The sequence below is a fragment of the Nansenia antarctica genome (assembly GCF_963989245.1).
Source record: "Nansenia antarctica genome assembly, chromosome: 9".
NCBI lineage: Eukaryota > Metazoa > Chordata > Actinopteri > Argentiniformes > Microstomatidae > Nansenia > Nansenia antarctica.
The window spans coordinates 19,536,857-19,557,237 of record NC_137679.1 but is presented as its reverse complement, the minus strand read 5'-3'; the positions used below and the strand labels follow the sequence as shown (position 1 = coordinate 19,557,237).

At 45.7% G+C, this 20,381-nt stretch overlaps 1 protein-coding gene across 1 annotated transcript; it reads right to left on the bottom strand.

Moving 5' to 3' along the window:
* Positions 1 to 403: 403 nt before the first annotated feature.
* Positions 404 to 2,517, bottom strand: lysmd4 (LysM, putative peptidoglycan-binding, domain containing 4; the record flags this gene model as incomplete). Its single annotated transcript, XM_080538810.1, has 2 exons — positions 404 to 2,075; positions 2,254 to 2,517. 2 exons carry the CDS (start codon positions 2,515 to 2,517, stop codon positions 1,491 to 1,493), a joined length of 849 nt encoding a protein of 282 aa, XP_080394936.1. The 3' UTR covers positions 404 to 1,490.
* Positions 2,518 to 20,381: the final 17,864 nt, after the last annotated feature.

The window sequence follows — 20,381 nt, the reverse complement described above, 5'->3', positions numbered from 1 at the left end:
AAAATGGTTCTTTATTGAAAAATACTTCTGAAAAACATTACAGCAGTAATACATTTTAGTGAGAATAATTAACTGTGACTCCCTGTGAACTGAGTACAACACAATGAACTGAAGCAATGTGTGGGGTAAGGCAATTATTGGGGGTAGGCATTATGTAGTATTGTTCTCTCATCCTAGAAAACTTAGTAACGAGGTACCAATTTCAACATTACCGTAATAAATAAAATACCAACAGCTAAATGTTTTTCACCCGTTGTAACACATTGGACTGATATATTAGTATAAAAAATTGCATTTAGAGAAAATGTGGTCTATGCCTCTTCCTCTCAGTTGCAAACAATGCACTTTGTGTACACTCAAATCAGCAGCAAATAGATTGTGTCACTGCTCACTGTAGGTTTATGTTATTGTGTTATTCTTCACATAGTACTATTCTATCACAATATTTAAGGCCATAAACTGGATTATCTTAAAATGCATAGGCTGCAAGATTCAAATTATTCATAATTTGAGCCGTCATGTGGGTCAAGGCACTTTGGTAACTTTCATGCTAACAATAACCATAGTAATACACTGTTAATTCAATCATCCATCCATGCTTTACTTTTGGATTCATAAAAAACAAGACAAGGCTACAAACTATGAGCATATTGTGGCAATTGAACATGTTCAACCTTTCATTGCAATTTAACAACATATAGTTCACCAATATACTGTTTTCATCAGTGATAATTGAGGGTAGCTCAACAATCATTTCCTAGTTCAGTTGTAAACTTTCAATAGTTTCAAGGCTCTGGGGTGAAGTTTCCCCTAGGCAGAGATAGGCTGTGTATGTCACCAAATCCTAACCTTAACCATTAGGCAGAAAAGGGCAGTACTGTCTCACAGACAGGCATCTAAGGGACACTTCCCCATACCGTTTAACAAGGATATTTATTGCACTTAATAAATACATACTGAAAACATAGAAAAGACACACCAAGTGTCCATATCTTTGAAAATGGCACTGAAAACAGTATACTTGGACATAACTTAATTGCACCATCAGTTTGGACTACCAAAATAAGTCTGAAATTGTTGAACATCCATTTCAATTGCAGTTGTAGTTATGACACACTTATCAGCAAACTTTGTTGTTAAAATATCTTAATAAAATAATTAGCAAAAACACAGGAACAAATAATGCTGGATAAATTAGACATCTAAAAAGGCACACAAAATAAAATCTCAAACAATGACTCCAATATGGTATAACAGTGTCTTACAGAAATGCATACCATCAATTGATCAAAATAGCCAGTCCCAGTAGTTGACAGACTGAACTGAATGGTACTGTAATGCTGCTTATTAGTGAAGGCAAGGCAATCATTTGCTGAAGTAAGAGTAACATTGATTAGGGATCCATACTGTTACTATTGAGCTTAAACATTGATTACCCAAAGTTGAGAATGAAACCAAGGCAGTTCATATACTTATTTTGTCCATCTTGATTATGTATGTGGTTTATGGCTGCTATACGTGCTCCTAGGATTCACTGTGCTGCTGAAGCTTGTCCCTGAGCTGGTTGAGTTAGAGAGATAGGAATCTATCCCACTATCATCTACACCAGACACTCCCGTATCTTGTGTTTTGAAATAAACAACATAAAAGATAGGCAAGATAATTCCTATCAATAGCATGGCAACCACAGCGTTCCACCACTGGATGCCCCAGTCTGCTCCATAGCTGCTCAAGCGCTGGCCTCTGAAGCCCGATTTGTGTGGCCTCTCTGGGCCATCTGAGAAGACCTCCTCCTGTGCGTCTGTGGTCTGAATCAGTCTCTCAATGTCATGGTCTACCTCCTTGAGGAAGTCTGTGTACTCCTGTAGATGTGGCCTACCAGAGGAGCTGGCTCCGAGTCTGTCCTGAGGCTGGGGAGATGGTGTGGCTGAATTTGGCACTCCTGACAGTGGGCCTTTTAGCTCAGTGTTAGCCTCCGTTAGAAGGCCATGTTTCTTTACAGGGATTTTGATGGATTTCAATGCAAACAGATCCTGTTCCTGAATCAGATTGTTCACTCTCTTAATGTCTGCCACCTGTTGAAAGGAAGACATGTTATGATTCATGCTGCATGATGGCATGTAGGTATGCCAAATGTAGTAAAGTATTTGTGTGTGCATAGGTGTTGTGTCTGTTTGACAAATACAGATTGCTGTCAGCGATGGGCTGCAAGTTGTCTGTCGGAGAACAGTTTGGTGCCAGCCATGGACTTACATTGCAACCATATTGCAGAGCAAGTTTGCTGAGATTGTCACCATCTGCAACTTCTCGCTCCAGCAGCTGGAGGCTCCCTAGTCTGTCCTGTTCTTGCTCCTGCCGACCCCGAGGCCTCAGCTCCATGACATTAAACTCCTCATCCTCTGAAGAGCCTGCAGCGTCGTCCTGCCTGCGCCTGAACATGTACACCTGTCCATCTACACTGGCATGGACATCCACTGGGGCCTGGAAGGCCTGAGGAACAGACTCCCCTCGCCGCATCACACCTACACGTGCTTCATGTAGGACAAGAACAAAGGTGAGAATGAGGGCAATCATTTTCATAACGAGCTATTCTCAATTCTATAACAATGAAGGAAACTGAATAAAAATAAAAATAAAGCTAAATGTGCTCTAGAACTCTAACTTATTTATGTGACTGTCAGTCACACACATTCACTGAAGAATATTATATTTAACAAAAGGTTTAAACCAGGTTTCTGGACCTGATTGTCTGGCCAAACTATTCTTGCTGTCTGCCATACCGACTGTCTAGAAGCACTGCTCAGCTGGCAACCCAAAATAATAGACATCAAAGTTTGTATTAAGCTGTGAAGTTAAGAGCATTGCTTCAACTAATTTAGCGAGTTTATTTTTTTTAAACGACAAAATAGCTGGCTAGCCAACGAGCAACGAACACATTTTGAACATTGCACGCTTTACAAGTCACTGGCTGTTGTGTTGACGTGACACAAGTTAGAGTAGCTAACGTTAGCTAGCTAGTAACTATACTCGCTGTAGCCTTCTAAAGAAAGCGAATTACAATCGACCCTCGACTTTGATCAAAAACGTATCCACATCACCTAAAACCCAAGGTTTAAGTTGACTAGTTATTCACCTCGATATACTCTTCCAGTTTGCTTCACATTGCAGCTAGCGTAGCCGCAAGCTGGTAGATCACCCAGAGACAACCATGACAGTGAGTCTGTCAGACAGTAGCAGGAGTCATTGACAGAAATATCCACCAATCACAAGTAGAATTTCACAAAAGTTGACCAGTACACATTAAGCGCTTTCTATGAAGGTAGATGTGGGTCAAAATTCGCAAGTTGTACATTCGATTTGACAACTTCTACAATAAATTGCTTTATCGCTTGTCAGTTGTCACCCACAAAGTCGAAATAGCAGCAGGAGCCTACCACTAATCAATTATGATTCATGGCGTCACTGCCAGACAGTAGATTTTGACCAACCAACAAATAGCCTACATTAACTAATAACATTTAACTGGTGCAGATGCATATCACAAGCATACCTTATTACATATGGGAGCAAAACTATTTGGAACACTCAAACGAACTAAATGGACACTTTATTGTCAATAAACATCCTTTAGAGTTTGCAAAAACATGACTGCATCATTTTCGAATATTGGCAATGCGGATAAACACATTTTTACTATTTTTATTAGCACTGTGGGGGATATGCTGGACAATGTTGTCGTGACAACTGAAGCAACATTACCTCAACTTTTATTGCACAATAATAACATTCTTAATTATCTCAATACTCCACAAGAGTAAAACCACAAGTAGCAAGTATTCTTCTATTATTTATTTACAAAGAAAAGATGGAGAGACAAAACAGGTCTATGGAGGACTGCATGGGTAAAAATATGCAGCTATGTAGAAGTGAGAGACTCTGGTATGGGACCGCTCTGACTGAGAAAGACAAGAAAATCTGCTCTCTCTGCCAGCTCCTAGACAATCACCAGCCAAACCAGTGGAGAAACATCAAGGCCCTGGAGTGGTGAGGAATGGCCACGTTCAAGGAAAAAGGCAACCTTTGGGCAACTCTTGGGCTCAAAGTTGAGTCCCTTTAGAAGGAGACCGAGAGAGAGAAGAAATGGGTGGAGAGGAGCGCCTTGGAGAGGTCTAATACAAAACTGGACAAAATGGCCAACACACAGACCTCCAGAATCTCTGTGGAGAGAAGAGAGGGAGGAGATGGAGAGATCCCTGGTGAAAAATAAATGTACTTAAGTATATTAAATCTTAGTATACTTTTGTATACTTGCAGTCAGACTAATCATCAGTAGGCTATACTTGAAGTATGTTCATGATTAGTTAATTTAAAGTGTGACTTTTTGGGACTACTATTTTTGTAATAAGTATATTTTAGTTGTAATTAAATTGTAATAAAGCACAATTAGAAATATATTTAGTGTATTTTCACGTACTAAAGTGGAACAACTTATTTCATACTTAGTACACTTTAAGTATATATAATCATCAGTATGCTTGAAGTATGTTCATGATTAGTTAACTTAAAGCGTGACTTTTTGGGACTACTATTTTTGTAATAAGTATATTTTAGTTGTAATTAAATTGTAATAAAGCACAATTTAATTGTTTATTAAACATGAGGATAGTGATATGTTTGCCCAAGCCCTGCATGCTGCTGTGCCGAAAGACATCTTCTCTACTAATTGGGTTAGAATCAGTGGGACAGAGTACAGGACAGGATTAGTAATTTGCAGTGAGATTGAACATGACATGCCTGTGTTTTGCAGAATAAAAAAAAATACTTTTAGTTGGCAGTGTTATCTACTTACTAGTGAACAAGCTTATGGTTGACCATTTCAGTGAACATCTTCGTGCCTACCAAGTATTTGAAAGTGATGAGAATTATGTTTTCAAAGCAGACAGTCCCTTTGACTTACAAAGTGCTTATGGTGGAGATGAGAACCTATATATTGTGCCTTTATTTTCTTTGTAAATGTGCATTTAGAGTTAAGTTGTCCTTATATCCTAGTCCTCTCTCAATGTCACACACTGGTCCACTTTTATTTTAAACATGTGCATATAGAGTTAAGTTGTACTTATATCCTAGTCCTCTCATTGTCAAATGCTGGTCTGGTTTACTCTGGGGAATATGGGTGGGAGGGAGAGAGAGAGGAGGTGTAAAGAGAGGGAGGAGGTAGGTGTTGGGTGTTACATGACATGTTTGTTATCCTTTGTGCTGGTGCTTGGAAGCTTTGTGAATAAAAAAAGTATGAAAAGATAATTTGTTTTAATATAATTATTATACTTGTTAATATACTTGTGGATCAACTGAAGTATACGTACATGTAAAGGCAGCTAGTAGATTTACAGCATGTAGTGTTCATACTATTTTTCTGTAGCCAATTTTCAGATATAAGACAACACTGAATGTTAGAAATAATTAACACTCCTAGTGAAACGTATTAACACAACTTAGTGTTAAAAATACACTTCATGTGTCATAAAACAACACTGTGAGTGTCAGATATTTAACACTTCTAAAGAGTGAAAACATTAACACTATCCAAAGTGTAACTTTCACTCCGAATCGGTGTGGATTATGGACTAGGATAGTGTTAATTGTAACACTATGGGAGTTGAATCAACACTGACGATTTTGCTGTGTAGGTATCTTCCACAGAGAGTTCAACAAGACTGCAGACAGCCCACATCCAAGGTTCACCTATCAGAGAACTGGACATAGTCAAGACTTTCTTAAGTCGAGATGACAACAGTCGGGCATCTGCAGGAGAGTAGCGTAGCCACGTTAGGGCCAGGGCGGGCCCAGGCCCGCCCACTTTACTCATGGGCCCACCCTGAGAAAGCTTAGTGTAATTTATTTTCTCATTATTATTAAACAAAAAAGTATTCACCCATTGAGAATATCCGAGCATTCAAACCAAAACAAATTGTCACGACCAGAGGGCGGAACCCAGAAGCAGACAACGGAGAACAGGTAGTACAACAATAATAATGATTTATTGTAGGGTAGGGGTGTCAGGAGGAGCAGGCTGGAGGTAGATAGGTAGTCAGACAGGCAGGGGATCAGGCAGGTAGGCAGGTAGGCAGACAGGCTGGAGGTCAGGCAGGTAGGCAGACAGGCTGGAGGTCAGGCAGGTAGGCAGGTACCGTATTTTCCGGACTATAAGTCGCACCCGAGTATAAGTGGGTCATGAAGAGGAAAAAACCACATATGAGTCGCATTTATTTAGAAATATATTTCACAAAATCCAAGACCAAGAACAGACATTTAATCTGGAAAGGCAAGTTTATTCAACTACACAATAGCACACAGAACAACAGGCTGAATAGAAGTCCGGTATGTTAACAAGCCACATTAACAGTTATTCAGCTACACAATAGCATAAAGAACATACCTGGGAGGCTGAATAGGCTAAATGAACATAACAAGCCAGCGAGTCCAACAAGCAAGTTACCAGTAAGCAAGTTCACCAAGCTACCGTTTGCTTAGCTTCAACAAGCTAATGTTTCCTCCGCAGACTTTTCCGGACGAAAGTGTGTCCCTGTCGGCTCGGTACAGCTGGAAACCCTCCAGTTGTACTGCTGCGTCTGGGACGTCCTCAGAGAGCTAGGTCTCCGTGATGGCATAAGCTGCTGAAGAGTTGTAGTCCTTGATTTTCGCTACCAGGCACCGGAGTTCGTCCATTTTATTACATAAAGAGTTCACGTTGGCCAGAAATATTCCTGGGAGTGGAGTGCGGGAGCCGCGTCTTCTCAGTCTAGCGAGAGTCCCAGCTCTCTTCCCCCGCTGGCGTCTCACCCACCTCACAGCCTGGGTGAAGATTGCGGTTCCTCTGATCAGGATATCTCGCACGTCCGTAGATCGGTTGAGAAAAATAGGAAAAGTGTCCAAGGGGGTGGAATCCCTGAGACATAAGAGTTCTTCTCTTGTATAAGAGATGCAACAGAACACGAATCCAGACATACAGACACACCAAACAACACTCCACAACACCACAGCTGCCATGGGCGGCGCCATCTTGGACTGCACAAGCAGTCTGAACCAGGAAAGCCTGGTCTCCATATAGTTGTCACAAGCCCAGAGCGGCCCAGAGCGCCCTCTGTTGGCTGTAGACGGTAATGTTTACTCCTTGGTTCATGTCAGTCAGTATGAAATTATATATATAGATATATAAATTGCACCTGACTATAAGTCGCAGGACCAGCCAAACTATGAAAAAAATAGTAGTCAGGGAAATACGGTAGTCAGAACGGCAGGGGGTCAGGCAGGCGGAGTGGTCGGCAGACAGGCTGGGGATCAGGCAGGAGGGAAAGTACAGGCAGGCAGGGATCAGGCAGGGAGCAGGGTAGTCAGGCAGGCAGGAGGTCGGCAGGCAGGGAATCCTTAACGGGGAACAAGGAGAATAGGGTTAGGCTAGGCGCTAGGGTAACGGGTAAGAACTAGAGTAGAGGGAACGAACACTGGAACCAACCATTAAATGGCTACGATCTGGCGTTGACTGGAAGCAGGAGCAGAGCTTAAGTAGGAGCCAGTCGCGGTCTTAATCGTCCACACCTGGCACCACTGATCGACGGCTGATGAGCCAGGGGCGCTCTTAATCGTCCACTGATCGACGGCTGATGAGCCAGGGGCGCTCTTAATCGGCCACACCTGGAACCACTGATCGACGGCTGATGAGCCAGGGGCGGAGCTGTGACAGTATCCCCCCTCCGACGGACGCCTCTGGGCGGACCACCAGGCTTGCCGGGGTGTCGGCGGTGGAAGTCCTGGATGAGCGTAGGGTCGAGGATCTGTTGCCGAGGGACCCAGCACCTCTCCTCAGGACCATAGCCCTCCCAGTCCACCAGGTACTGGAACCCTAGACCACGGCGACGAGAATCCAAGAGGCGGTGGACGGTATAGGCAGGGAGGTCATCAATCATCCTGGGGGGGGGTGGGTCGGGAACTGGAGGAGACAGGGGACTGGAGGACACAGGTTTGAGGAGGGGAACATGGAAGGATGGGTGGACACGGAGGGTACGGGGAAGCTTGAGGCGCATGACCATAGGGTTGATCACCCGCTCAATGGTGAAGGGACCAATGAACCTCTGGGACAATTTCCTGGATTCAGTCCTAAGTGGTAGATCTTTAGTGGAGAGCCATATCTTGTCTCCGGGGGAATAATTGGGAGCAGGGATACGCCGACGGTTGGCCTGTCGTTGGTAACGCTCCGAAGCCCGAAGAAGGGTGGCACGGGCCCGATGCCAGGTCCTATGGCAGCGGCAGAGGTGAGCCTGGACGGACGGGACCAGGATCTCCTCCTCCTGGGAAGGGAACAGGGGAGGCTGATAGCCGTAAAGGCACTGAAATGGTGACATACCTGTGGCCGAGGTAGTCAGGGTGTTGTGGGCGTACTCCACCCACGGTAATTGGGACGCCCAGGTAGTAGGGTTGGCTGACACCAAGCAGCGCAGAGTGGTCTCCAGCTTCTGGTTGGCCCTCTCCGCCTGGCCGTTGGTCTGGGGGTGGAACCCAGAAGTCAGGCTGATGGACGCCCCGAGGCCGGAGCAGAAAGCCTTCCAGACCGCCGAGGTGAACTGTGGTCCACGATCAGACACCACGTCAGTGGGTAGGCCGTGGGGCCGGAACACCTCCCTCACCAACAGATCCGCCGTCTCCCTGGCGGAAGGAAGCTTGGGCAGGGGCAGAAAGTGGGCAAATTTGCTAAATGGTCGACCACAGTTAAAATGACAGACATCCCATCAGACATCGGCAGGCCAGAAACGAAATCCAGGGCCACATGGGACCAGGGGCGCCGGGGGTAGGGAAAGGGCTAGCTGTTTACAAAACACCTGCTGGAGGTCCTGATACTCCGGCGGAATACAAGACAGGTCAGGAGCCTCTGGTCTGGGTGCCTGGAGGGAAGCAGAGGTACACACAGCGGACCGGAGGCAGGCGGCATGACATTCGAGGCTCCAACTATCTACCCTGGCGTGGGTCCAGTTGATGTTGGGGTTATGTCTGGCCAGCCAGGGGTGACCCAGAACAATGGGAGCATGGGGAGTGCACGTAATGAAAAAACTCACCTCCTCCTGGTGATTGCCGGACAGTAACATAGACACAGGCTCTGTCCTATCAGTGACCTTGGCGAGGAGCCTGCCATCCAAAGCGATGGCCTCTAGGGGCACGTCAAGGGGACTGGTGGAGAGACCTAACTGCTCCACCAGAGACACATCCATAAAATTACCATCAGCACCAGAGTCAATGAGGGCGGGGAACACAGTGGACTGACCTTTAACGGTGATAGTGGCGTTGAGCTGGGTCCGGGTGCGGGGAGAGGCAGAGATGGCAGAACGGCTCGTTAGGGTCCTCCCCTCTCCTGACGAGCCTGCTGGTTTAACGGCCGAGTGGGACAGGTGGAGAGGTAATGACCGAGCTCCCCACAGTAAAGGCAGCTGTTGTTCTCAAAACGCCGGCGGCGCTCTTCCTGGCTGAGGCGCATCCGACCAAGCTGCATAGGTTCGGGGACAGAGGACGTCTCCTCTCTAGGAGTGACGTTGGGCTGAAAAGGGCGAGAATAATTAATTGGGTTTAGAATAGACGAAGCACGCCGGGTGGCGAAGCTAACGGGGGAACGACTTCTGCGTTCACGTCTCCGTTCTGATAAGCGATTATCCACTCTGATGGCCAGGGAGATTAATCCATCCAGGTCGGAGGACTCGGGATGTGACACCAGCTCGTCCTTGATGGTCTCAGCGAGTCCACCGGTGAACGCCGCGACGAGGGCTGCGTCGTTCCACCCACTCTCAGCTGCCACGGTGCGGAAACTAATAGCATAGTCAGCTACACTCCGTGTGCCTTGACGGAGGGCGAGAAGGCGTTTGGAAGCGTCCTGGCCCCGGATCGGGTGATAGAATATTCTCCTCATCTCACCGGAGAAAGCTGCGTAGGAAGCAGTGAGCGGGTCCTGTCTCTCCCACAGCGCCGACGCCCACTCCAGAGCGGCCCCACGGAGGAGACCGATTACAAGGCAAACCCGACCCCGGTCTGTGGAGAAGGACGTAGGCTGTTGTTCCATCACTAGCTCACACTGCAGGAGGAAAGAACGGCAGCAACCCTGTTTGCCGTCGTAACGATCCGGCATGGGAATCCGGGGCTCTCGGATCACTGGAGCGGGCAGGAGCTGGGGGGCGGTCGGTGTAGCATTAGCAACGGCGGCGGCTACTCCCGTGTCCTGGAAACTGGTCAGAGTAGTGCTCATGTCACGGAGCCTCCCCACTATCTCCTGTAGGAGGGAGTCGTGTTTCTCCAACATGGTGTAATTACTGTTGACCATCTGATGGACTGTCTCGATGTCTGCTGGGTTCGACATGGCCAGATCGTACTGTCACGACCAGAGGGCGGAACCCAGAAGCAGACAACGGAGAACAGGTAGTACAACAATAATAATGATTTATTGTAGGGTAGGGGTGTCAGGAGGAGCAGGCTGGAGGTAGATAGGTAGTCAGACAGGCAGGGGATCAGGCAGGTAGGCAGACAGGCTGGAGGTCAGGCAGGTAGGCAGGTAGTCAGAACGGCAGGGGGTCAGGCAGGCGGAGGGGTCGGCAGACAGGCTGGGGATCAGGCAGGAGGGAAAGTACAGGCAGGCAGGGATCAGGCAGGGAGCAGGGTAGTCAGGCAGGCAGGAGGTCGGCAGGCAGGGAATCCTTAACGGGGAACAAGGAGAACAGGGTTAGGCTAGGGTAACGGGTAAGAACTAGAGTAGAGGGAACGAACACTGGAACCAACCATTAAATGGCTACGATCTGGCGTTGACTGGAAGCAGGAGCAGAGCTTAAGTAGGAGCCAGTCGCGGTCTTAATCATCCACACCTGGCACCACTGATCGACGGCTGATGAGCCAGGGGCGCTCTTAATCGTCCACTGATCGACGGCTGATGAGCCAGGGGCGCTCTTAATCGTCCACTGATCGACGGCTGATGAGCCATGGGCGCTCTTAATCGGCCACACCCGGAACCACTGATCGACGGCTGATGAGCCAGGGGCGGAGCTGTGACACAAATAAGAAAATAAGTGAACAAATATCAAGTTGAATTACTGTTGTATGTGTTTTATCCTCAGCTAAGTAGCTAAGAGAGCTGCCTGGAAATTATGGCTCAAAGTTCACTAAAAAAAGCCAGACTCCAAAAAGAGCCCCCACTGCCCTCATCTAGCAGCGATAGCGATCCAGGGCCAGGCTCTCTGACTCCGGAGACTAATGGTGCTTTTCCACTACAGGGCCCGGCTCGGGTCGGGTCAGCTCGCTTCGGCACGCTTTTGAACAGTTCTGGGTATTAGCGCTTTTCCACTATACACAAGAGACCAGGAACGAGTAGGAGGAGTAGGAGATAGTAGGCAGAGTTACGCGTCATAAAAGCGCGCCATGGTGGTGACGTATATTTTCACGAGACACAACACAGCCACAACAATAGCAACATGGAGGAACTTGAAGCTATCGTATACTTTTTCCTCGGCATGTGGTATATTATTAACCGTGGTTTTTTCGAGAGAAAGAGAAAGAGAGAGAGAGAGGAAGCTATGTACACATAATAAAGTCATGTTTTTTGAACCCTTAAAACCACTGCCTTCACTTGTCTGCTTTATGAACTGTATGAGCATATGAGATGGCTACTGCCTCGTAGTGAAGATAAGCACTTGACGCATGTTGAACTCCTGGTTCATTGAGTTTACTCCCGGTTCACTTCTCGGGGTGGCACCACGGTGGTTCAGGGCTCAAAATGACCGTATACCGATGGTGGAGTTAGCCAGCATAGTCTTGTGTTTCTACCCCCTTCATAGCCGGTGTTATTAACGGGCAAAGACGGTGCCCGGAGGCACCCTTTGCGGGTTAATAACTGTGGTTTACCGTGGGTTACGGTAAAAATTCTAACGTGTCCCAAAAGGGGAGAGGACAGGGAATCTAGAACCATTTGAATGGTGTCGATACGACGCTCTTATCACGGTCGACACAGCGCGGAGCGAATTCCCGGGTAGAAATTGTCTCTCCCCCCGCTGATATCCTCCATGACGTGCTGCTGCTTAGAGCAGCGGGTGAACTCCCGGTTCATTGAGTTTACGGTTAAAAGCATAACTTCTCGGGGTGTCAGCGCGGTGGTTAAGGGCTCAAAATGACCGTATACCGATGGTGAAGTTAGCAAAGGAGAATTGTGTTTGTACCACCTTCACAGCCGGTGTTATTCACGGGCAAAGACGGTGCCCGGAGGCACCCTTTGCGGGTTAATAACTGTGGTTTACCGTGGGTTAGGATAACAATTCAAACGTGTCCGGATAGGGGAGAGGACAGGGAATCTGAAACCATTTGAATGGTGTCGATATGACACTGCTATCACAGTCGACACCGACATTATTTATATATACAGCATATGGATGTTACCTGCCTGTTAACTGCCGCTTTCAGTTCTACACGACATCGCCATAATAGCGATTTTTTGTTATGCTTGTTGTAATAAAAGTTCTATGATGCATTGAAATGACATTAAACTAAGATAATACGATGGTTATCATATTTTTTCAAATCTTTATTAATACGTTATTACAGAAACAGTAAGTGACATTTTCCTAGATGAGATGATGAGATGAGATAACGTTTATTGCCATTTATGCATACACATTAAGCATACACATATAGGAATTTGATTCGGCGTTACAGTAAGAGCATTTCTAAATGCAATGCAAACAAAACAACACAGGACAGACAGCAATGCAGACAGAACACAACAAACTGTAAAACCACGGCAGCCATATTGCGGCGCCTAGAGCGAAATCTGTTGTGGTATTTAAAAATGGCGGTTAGTGATGAAATCTATGAACATGGGATGACGATTTCCATTGACCAATCAACGGTGTGCAGCGTCACACGTCACACGCAGCCTGGCAAAAAAGTACCTTTCGGCCCTGTAGTTCCTGCTCTTGAAGGGTAGCTAAAAAAGTACCTTTCGGCCTGCTTCGGCTCGCTTCGGGCCAGCTCGGTTGGCAATGGAAAAAGGATAATAAACAGGGCTGACCCGGGTCGACCCGGGCTGGCACTGTAGGGGAAAAGCACCACAAAAGTCTTTCAGACCCCCGATCCACCGCAGTGAGGTGTCTCCCCAGGCAGTAGGAGAACCTCGTCACCCTCTGGAAGCGGAAGGCACTCCTAGTCCCCGCTAACTCGCCCCCCTTATCCTGCCTAACGCTGGAACTCGCCCTGCAACCCCGGCTGCCTATCTCCGCGTCGGCAGCCCTACACGGCATGCGAACGCACCCACCCCCCAAATAGGTTCGATAAGTGCAATTATACAACAGTTAGTTCCGACCAAGTAATTTGATTGGACAAGAGGCATTCCATGAGTTACGATATAGTATAACAGCACTGGGACTTTTAACTATATGTAGCACTCCGCCGCACAGGTGTTAAATTACCGTTAATTAGACTACATTGTTACTAAGAAGACATTAGCCAATCAGCGCGCAAAGCAAAACTCTCCGTTTTTAAATCCTCAATTTTGGCCGCCATTGGTATTAGGCCACTGTAATTATGACGATGTTCTAAAGTTGCAGAATGTGGTTGAGGGTATGCAGATCAAGGGCAAAACAGGTAGACCCGAGCAAGAGTGTGAGGTGTGTATTCAGGGGAAGTTTGCACAAACCAGAAATAGAGACCCTGATACTAGAGCGGAGGCTCCCTTACAGATGGTACACACAGACCTTGCAGGTCCTATAGCCACAGACTCAATAGATGGCTACAAATATGTGCAGTCGTTCACAGACGATTACTCGAGCGCAGTGTTTGTATATTTTCTGAAAAAGAAAAGCGACACAGTACAAGCTACGGAAAAGTTCCTAGCAGATGTATCCCCGTACGGGAAAGTAAAATCCATCAGATCCGATAATGGAACTGAGTATACATGCAATGATTTTCAAACACTGTTAAGGAAAAACAAAATTAGACATGAAACGTCAGCTCCGTATTCCCCACACCAGAACGGGACTGCAGAGAGGGGTTGGCGTACTCTTTTTGAGATGGGTAGGTGCATGATAGTTGAAAGCAAGCTACCAAAACAACTATGGCACTACGCAGTACAAACAGCAGCGATGGTACGTAACAGATGCTTTAACAGACGTACACGGCAAACTCCTTACCAGCTGCTGACAGGCAAGAAAGCAAATGTATCTAAAATGCAGAAGTTTGGGTCTGTATGCTACACGTACAAACAGGACAAGGGAAAACTAGATACCAGGTGTGACCAGGGGTGTTTTGTGGGATATGACAAGAACAGCCCGGCATATTTGGTATATCATTCAGATACAAACAAAGTACAGAAACACAGGCTAGTGAAGTTTGTGAGCAGGGCAGCTGTAGAAAAACAGACACAGACATGTGAGACAAACTCAAATGATGACTATAACAGTATGGGACAACCTGTTGTGCCTCCTAATCTGACACGCCCCCGTGAGCCTCGTTCTGGCGCCCCCTCCCGGCCGGATTGAGTGGGCCGGATCTCTGGCTCTGTTTGCAGCAGGTGTGGGCTATTACGTTTCAGCCCAGCTGTCCCAATCACCACCTGGACAGCCGCCTACTTAACCCTGCTACAGACGGAGATCCAACACTTGGACATAACTTTCTGTATGGACCACCTCTGACTTCTCTCATCTGGATTTCCCTCCCTGGCTCGACCCCTGGACTCCCCTCTGGACTACTCTCTCATGGATCACTCTCCCTGGCCCGAAAAGGATCTCGGACTTTGCTCACTAGGGTAGTATCGCAGCACATAATACAACACCCCTGACCTCATACACGCACACACACATAGTATAATTACACACCCCATAACTATCGCCTGCATCACACCTTATGTTTGTTTTTCCACTAGTTAGTGTAGGGCCTATTTCTTTGTTTATATCATCCATAATAAATCATTATATATTCTCCTGGCCTCTGTCTCTGTTTCTCTGGGGTTCCACCACATTTGGCTTTTCCAGTTTCAAGGTGTGCATAACACAACCAAGGACTAGCGAGACCACACAGGAGGCCAATAGGAGAACAGAAAATGCTGAAGAGCCAAGTGAACAGAGTAGAAATACACATAGTCGTAATCCAGGTGCAGTGGTGAGGCCTAATGACCATAACCAAACACAACAGAGTGTGACAGGTGATGAACCTGAGAGTAGGAGGTATCCAACCAGAGAAAGGAAGAAACCGAGTCACTTAGAGGATTTTGTAGATGAAGACAGTGATAGTGATGGGGTTCATACCACAGTAGACTACTGCTACAGAGCGGTATGTGGTGTTCCACAGACTTTTGGAGAGGCTATGAGGTCAGATAACTCAAAAGAGTGGGTAAAAGCCATGGATGAGGAGGTCCAGTCGTTAGAAGAGAACAAGACATTTACCCTGACAACCCTGCCAATAGGCAAGAAAACAGTGGGGGGTAGATGGGTTTACTCTATCAAGAGTGATATAAATGGAAGAGACAAGTACAAAGCACGGTTTGTGGCCAAGGGGTACAGCCAGGTAATGGGGATAGACTATGGGGAGACGTTTTCACCCACAGCAAACCTGACGAGTGTAAGGGTGGTGTTACAAAAAGCAGCACAGGAGAACCTACTCCTACACCAGATGGACGTGAAAACAGCGTATTTGCACGCTCCCATAGATTATGACATATACATCAATCCACCAGAGGGTTATGAAGAGAAGGAGGATGATCTAGTGCACATGTGTCAAAGTCAAGGCCCGCGGGCCAGATCAGGCCCGTGAATGAGTTCTCTCTCGCCCGCGGGATGATATTTAATTACTATTAAAACCGGCCCGCAGTATTATGTGCCCGCAGCACCATAATACTACAAGTCCCAAGATGCACTGCGAGTGCATTGGCGCGTACCGAGTGCCCGCGAGCGAGCGCGACCCCGCGTCTTCTCTTCACTTCAGTACTCGTCATGAGCGGCAGCAGCACAGTCACAGTGGAGGCCGAAACATCGCCGTCAATTCGAGTGTTCCCGAGTACACCGTTTGCTGACAAACTCGGCATACTTGCTGCCGAATTCAGGCGGAGATTTTCCAACTTTGAAGCCCAAAAAAGCAGGCTTCAACTGCTCAGCAATCCATTTGCAGTTGACGTGGAAAGTGCACCAGCAAATCTCCAAATGGCGCTGATTGAGCTCCAGTGTAATGACACACTGAAGGCAAAATATGAGTCCGTGGGCGCTGCTGAGTTTGCTCGTTTCATCCCCGACACAATGCCTGAGCTGCGCACCCAAGTTGCTCGCACGCTGTCTATGTTTGGCAGCACATACGTGTGTGAACTACTGTTTTCGTTGATGAAACTAAACAAAACATCACATAGCATCTTGGGCATGTGCATCTTACTGATGAACACCTGAACTCAATCCTGAGGATTTCCTCAGCTCAGAGCCTGACCCCAAACATTAATGAACTTGTACTCAAGATGAGACACCAACTATCGGGCTCAGCCTCAGACAAGTGAGCAGAAATAACTTGGACTTGATATTTCTTTGAAGGGATTTTTTTTTTTTTCTCCAGTTGAATGGACCCAGGGAAATGTTGCCTAAGAAATGAACTTTGCAAAGTACACGATTTCTGTCCGCGTTGCAGTGGCGGGGAGGGGAGGAGGGGCGGGGAAGGGAAGTGGAGTCGGTTGGAGGGCTCGGTTTTTTTTCCTTTTTTTTTCTTCCGTTTTGCACTTTTGCAAGTTTGCACTAACTTTTCTAATTTTATTATAAAAGACAGTCATTGGTGAGGATCAGAGCAGCACACTGATTTGTTTTTAATGCATGCTGTTTCATTTTAGCATTTATCTTGCCATTGAGCTTTGAAGGAAAATTACATTTAGCTGTTTACCTGTTAAAAAAAAGAAGGAAAAAAAACGTTTTCAATTTATTACTGAAAGAGCCTTGAGAAAATATTGCAACTGATTTTATTTATGTTTTACTTAATTTAATTGAATGATTAATGTCAAGTGCAATATAGGTTGTGTTTGGTATTGGTTCAATATGTGCAATAATTGCTAGTTTTAATAAACATTGAACCAGCCCGGCCCTCCACTTGTACCATTTTTTTTATTTTGGCCCCCTGTGTATTTGACTTTGACATGACTGATCTAGTGCATCGTTTCTCAACGGGGGCGTTCAGACAACATCGGGGGGCGCTGGAACAGATATTTTTAAAAGGGGGCCGTTGATGTGTTTTTGGGGGGCGTTGACGCATAAAGTATTTTTCTCATGAAAAACAGCTGTGTTATTACGGGCACATTCGTAAATGCACGAACGGTCAGTTCGCTCGGACAAACCGTGTTTTCAGTCAGAGCACCCATCTCTGAGCGCTCTGAACTTGGCCGGGCTTTCCTCTCGTTTCTTGGGCTGCGTTCGTAATCTTGCTCTGAGAGCGCCGGAACGCACACTAGGTGCAACGTCATAAAGGGACCAAGTAATTTGATTGGACAAGAGGCATTCCATGAGTGGTGATCAGATTTTCAAAGCGTATTTACGAACGCAGCCTCGGTTATCTCCGTTTTGAAATGATCGCTGGTAGCATTGCGCCAGTCTTTTCCCATTGACATCACGGTGTCAAGTAATGTATAAATAAATGTGCTGAATTGATATGCCCTTTTGTGTTTTCATGCATATATATGCAGGGATGTTCAAAGTATTTTACTTTCAACCAGGTATCTGATTCTGATCACCTGTAGTCACTTGCTTAATCATATGTAGGAACTAGTTAACCCAATTCTTGTTGCACGCCCAGGGGCGTGCGGGGGATATCCTTTATTTTCGGGAAAATATCCCTTATTTTCAAATCCCAAATGTTGACAGGTATGGTGCTAATACCATACCACCATACCAGAACATCACAGCAGGAACAACCTATCTCAAAAAAGCGATCGTATTGTAATAAACCAGTCCTGAAAGTTATCTGTCGCTTACCAATAATCGAACCTAGAGAAATCAGCTACGAATGTCCCCTCCCCTCGCAGGTTCATCACAGTATATTACATAACATTACTGTTAAGTGTTGTTGTGGATGTTATCCCTAGTAGTGCCATTCTGAGGTTAGCATTGCGATGTGTTTGCAAACTAAAATATACGATCGCTTTTTTGTGATATGTTGCTCCTCTTGTGATGTCCTGGAAACGAACGCATCAGCTGCAGCGTCTTTTGTATTGATCAGCTGTCAGCAGTGTTATTACGGGTACCGGACAAAACCGTGTTTTCAGTCAGAGCGCCCATCTCTGAGCGCTCCCAGAGCGCAGAGCTCTGAACTTTGTTATGTTTTGATATGTTTTGATATGAGAAATTCGAAGTGGTCAGTTTATGAAAATAATACCATAGAATACTACATACAATTTTAAAATAATAGCCCCCTAGCGTTTGCCGCCATATTGTGACCCCCCCCCCCCCCCCAAAGTCCAATCAAAAATGAATAAATATTAGCATCATAAAACAGCAATTTGGAGAAATGCAACACCAGCGCACTTAAAAAAAATCTAACAATGTTAGTTGTAATGTACAGTTCTGCAGCCTACTGTTTGTTCTGCATCGGACATGTGTGAAATTGCTGCTGTTCCATAGCAGTCTGTTTGTATTCTCTGATGTTGTCTGAGTTTGTTGATGTTGTCTGAGTTTGTTTAACACTCATAAACAGCATTTTTATTCACATTCACATGGCTTTTCTGCTCTCTGGTAAACTAATGATAATGATATTCCAACTGCCCAGTTAAATCCAATCTATTATTTGGCATTCAGTGACATGCTTTTAAAATTATATAACACATAATATTAGTCAACATTATTATTTAGGGAAGAAAATAAGCCTACTTTTTTGATGGGGGGCGGTAAGAGGCCTGGATAATGGACAGGGGGGCGCTGGCCCAAAAAAGGTTGAGAACCACTGATCTAGTGTATAAGCTAGAAAAATCACTTTATGGTCTTAAACAATCGGGGCGAAATTGGAATAGAGTCTTACATGATTGTTTAACTGAAAACGGGTTCACACAAAACCCAGCCGACCACTGTGTTTATGCCAAAGAGTCAAAAGACGAGAAGGTGATCATAATCATATGGGTCGATGACTTGATCATTGCAGCCAGCAATGAGAAGGTTTTGAGAGAGGTGAAAGAGATGCTCGCAGGAAAGTTTAAGATGAAAGATCTCGGCAGTCTCAAACATTTTCTGGGTATCGATTTCAGCCAATCCGATAGATGTGTAAAGATGTCACAGGAAAGGTACACTAACAAGATATTACAGCGTTTTAATATGCAAAATTGTAGAATTAGAGAAACGCCTTGTGATCAGAAACTGGAATATACTGAGGATGCAGTAAAGATGAATGATGTCAGGATGTATAGGGAGGCTGTAGGAAGCCTTATATACCTAACTACTTGTACCAGACCAGATTTAAGTTTTGTGGTAAGCAGGCTATCACAGTACTTTGCTGAGCCTACAGAGGAGCAGTGGGTCACTGTGAAACACACATTGAGGTATCTCAAGGGCACTTCTGAGAAAGGGTTAAGTTTCAAAAACTACAGTGAGAAGCTAGGCCTACAGTGATGCTGACTGGGCGTCTGATGTCAGAGACAGGCGCAGTACCACAGGGTACTGTGTGAGGCTTAGAAAGAACAGCTCTCTAGTTTCATGGAAAACTAGAAAACAACCTACGGTTGCACTTTCCACCTGTGAGGTGGAATATATGGCACTGGCTTCAACCATACAGGAGTGTCTATACCTAGAGCAGTTACTAGGAGGTATAGATAACTACATGTACACACAAACAATAGTGTATGAGGACAATCAGGGAACAATTGCTCTTGCCAAAAACCCTAAACAGACAGAGGAGTAAGCATGTGGACATAAAGTACCACTTTATCAGATCTACTGTGAGTGAGGGGAGAGTTATTTTGATGTATTGTCCTACAGATGACATGGTTGCTGATATAATGACAAAACCTGTAACTAAGTTGAAACTGAAGAAGTTTGCAGCTATTCTTTTTGGAGTTTAAAATGTGTAAGACAGGGGTCCACTTTCATTCTGTATTTTTTGTTCTTTTCGTTCAGATTGCAACAACCTGAGGACAAGTGGGGGTGTTAAGAGTTGTGTGATATATGTCCTCAGTTGATATATAATGTGTAATGTGTAATGTTAAGATTGTGCCACAAGAGGCGCTTAAGGCGCAGGGTATAGGACGCATGCCTGCGTCATCACGTTCATGTGTGTTCATCACCTGTGGGAACTATGTTAGTTCAAGACTGTCACCGTGAGACTGATGTGTGTACAGCCCGCCAATAAATATGCCAGGCTTGGCTAAA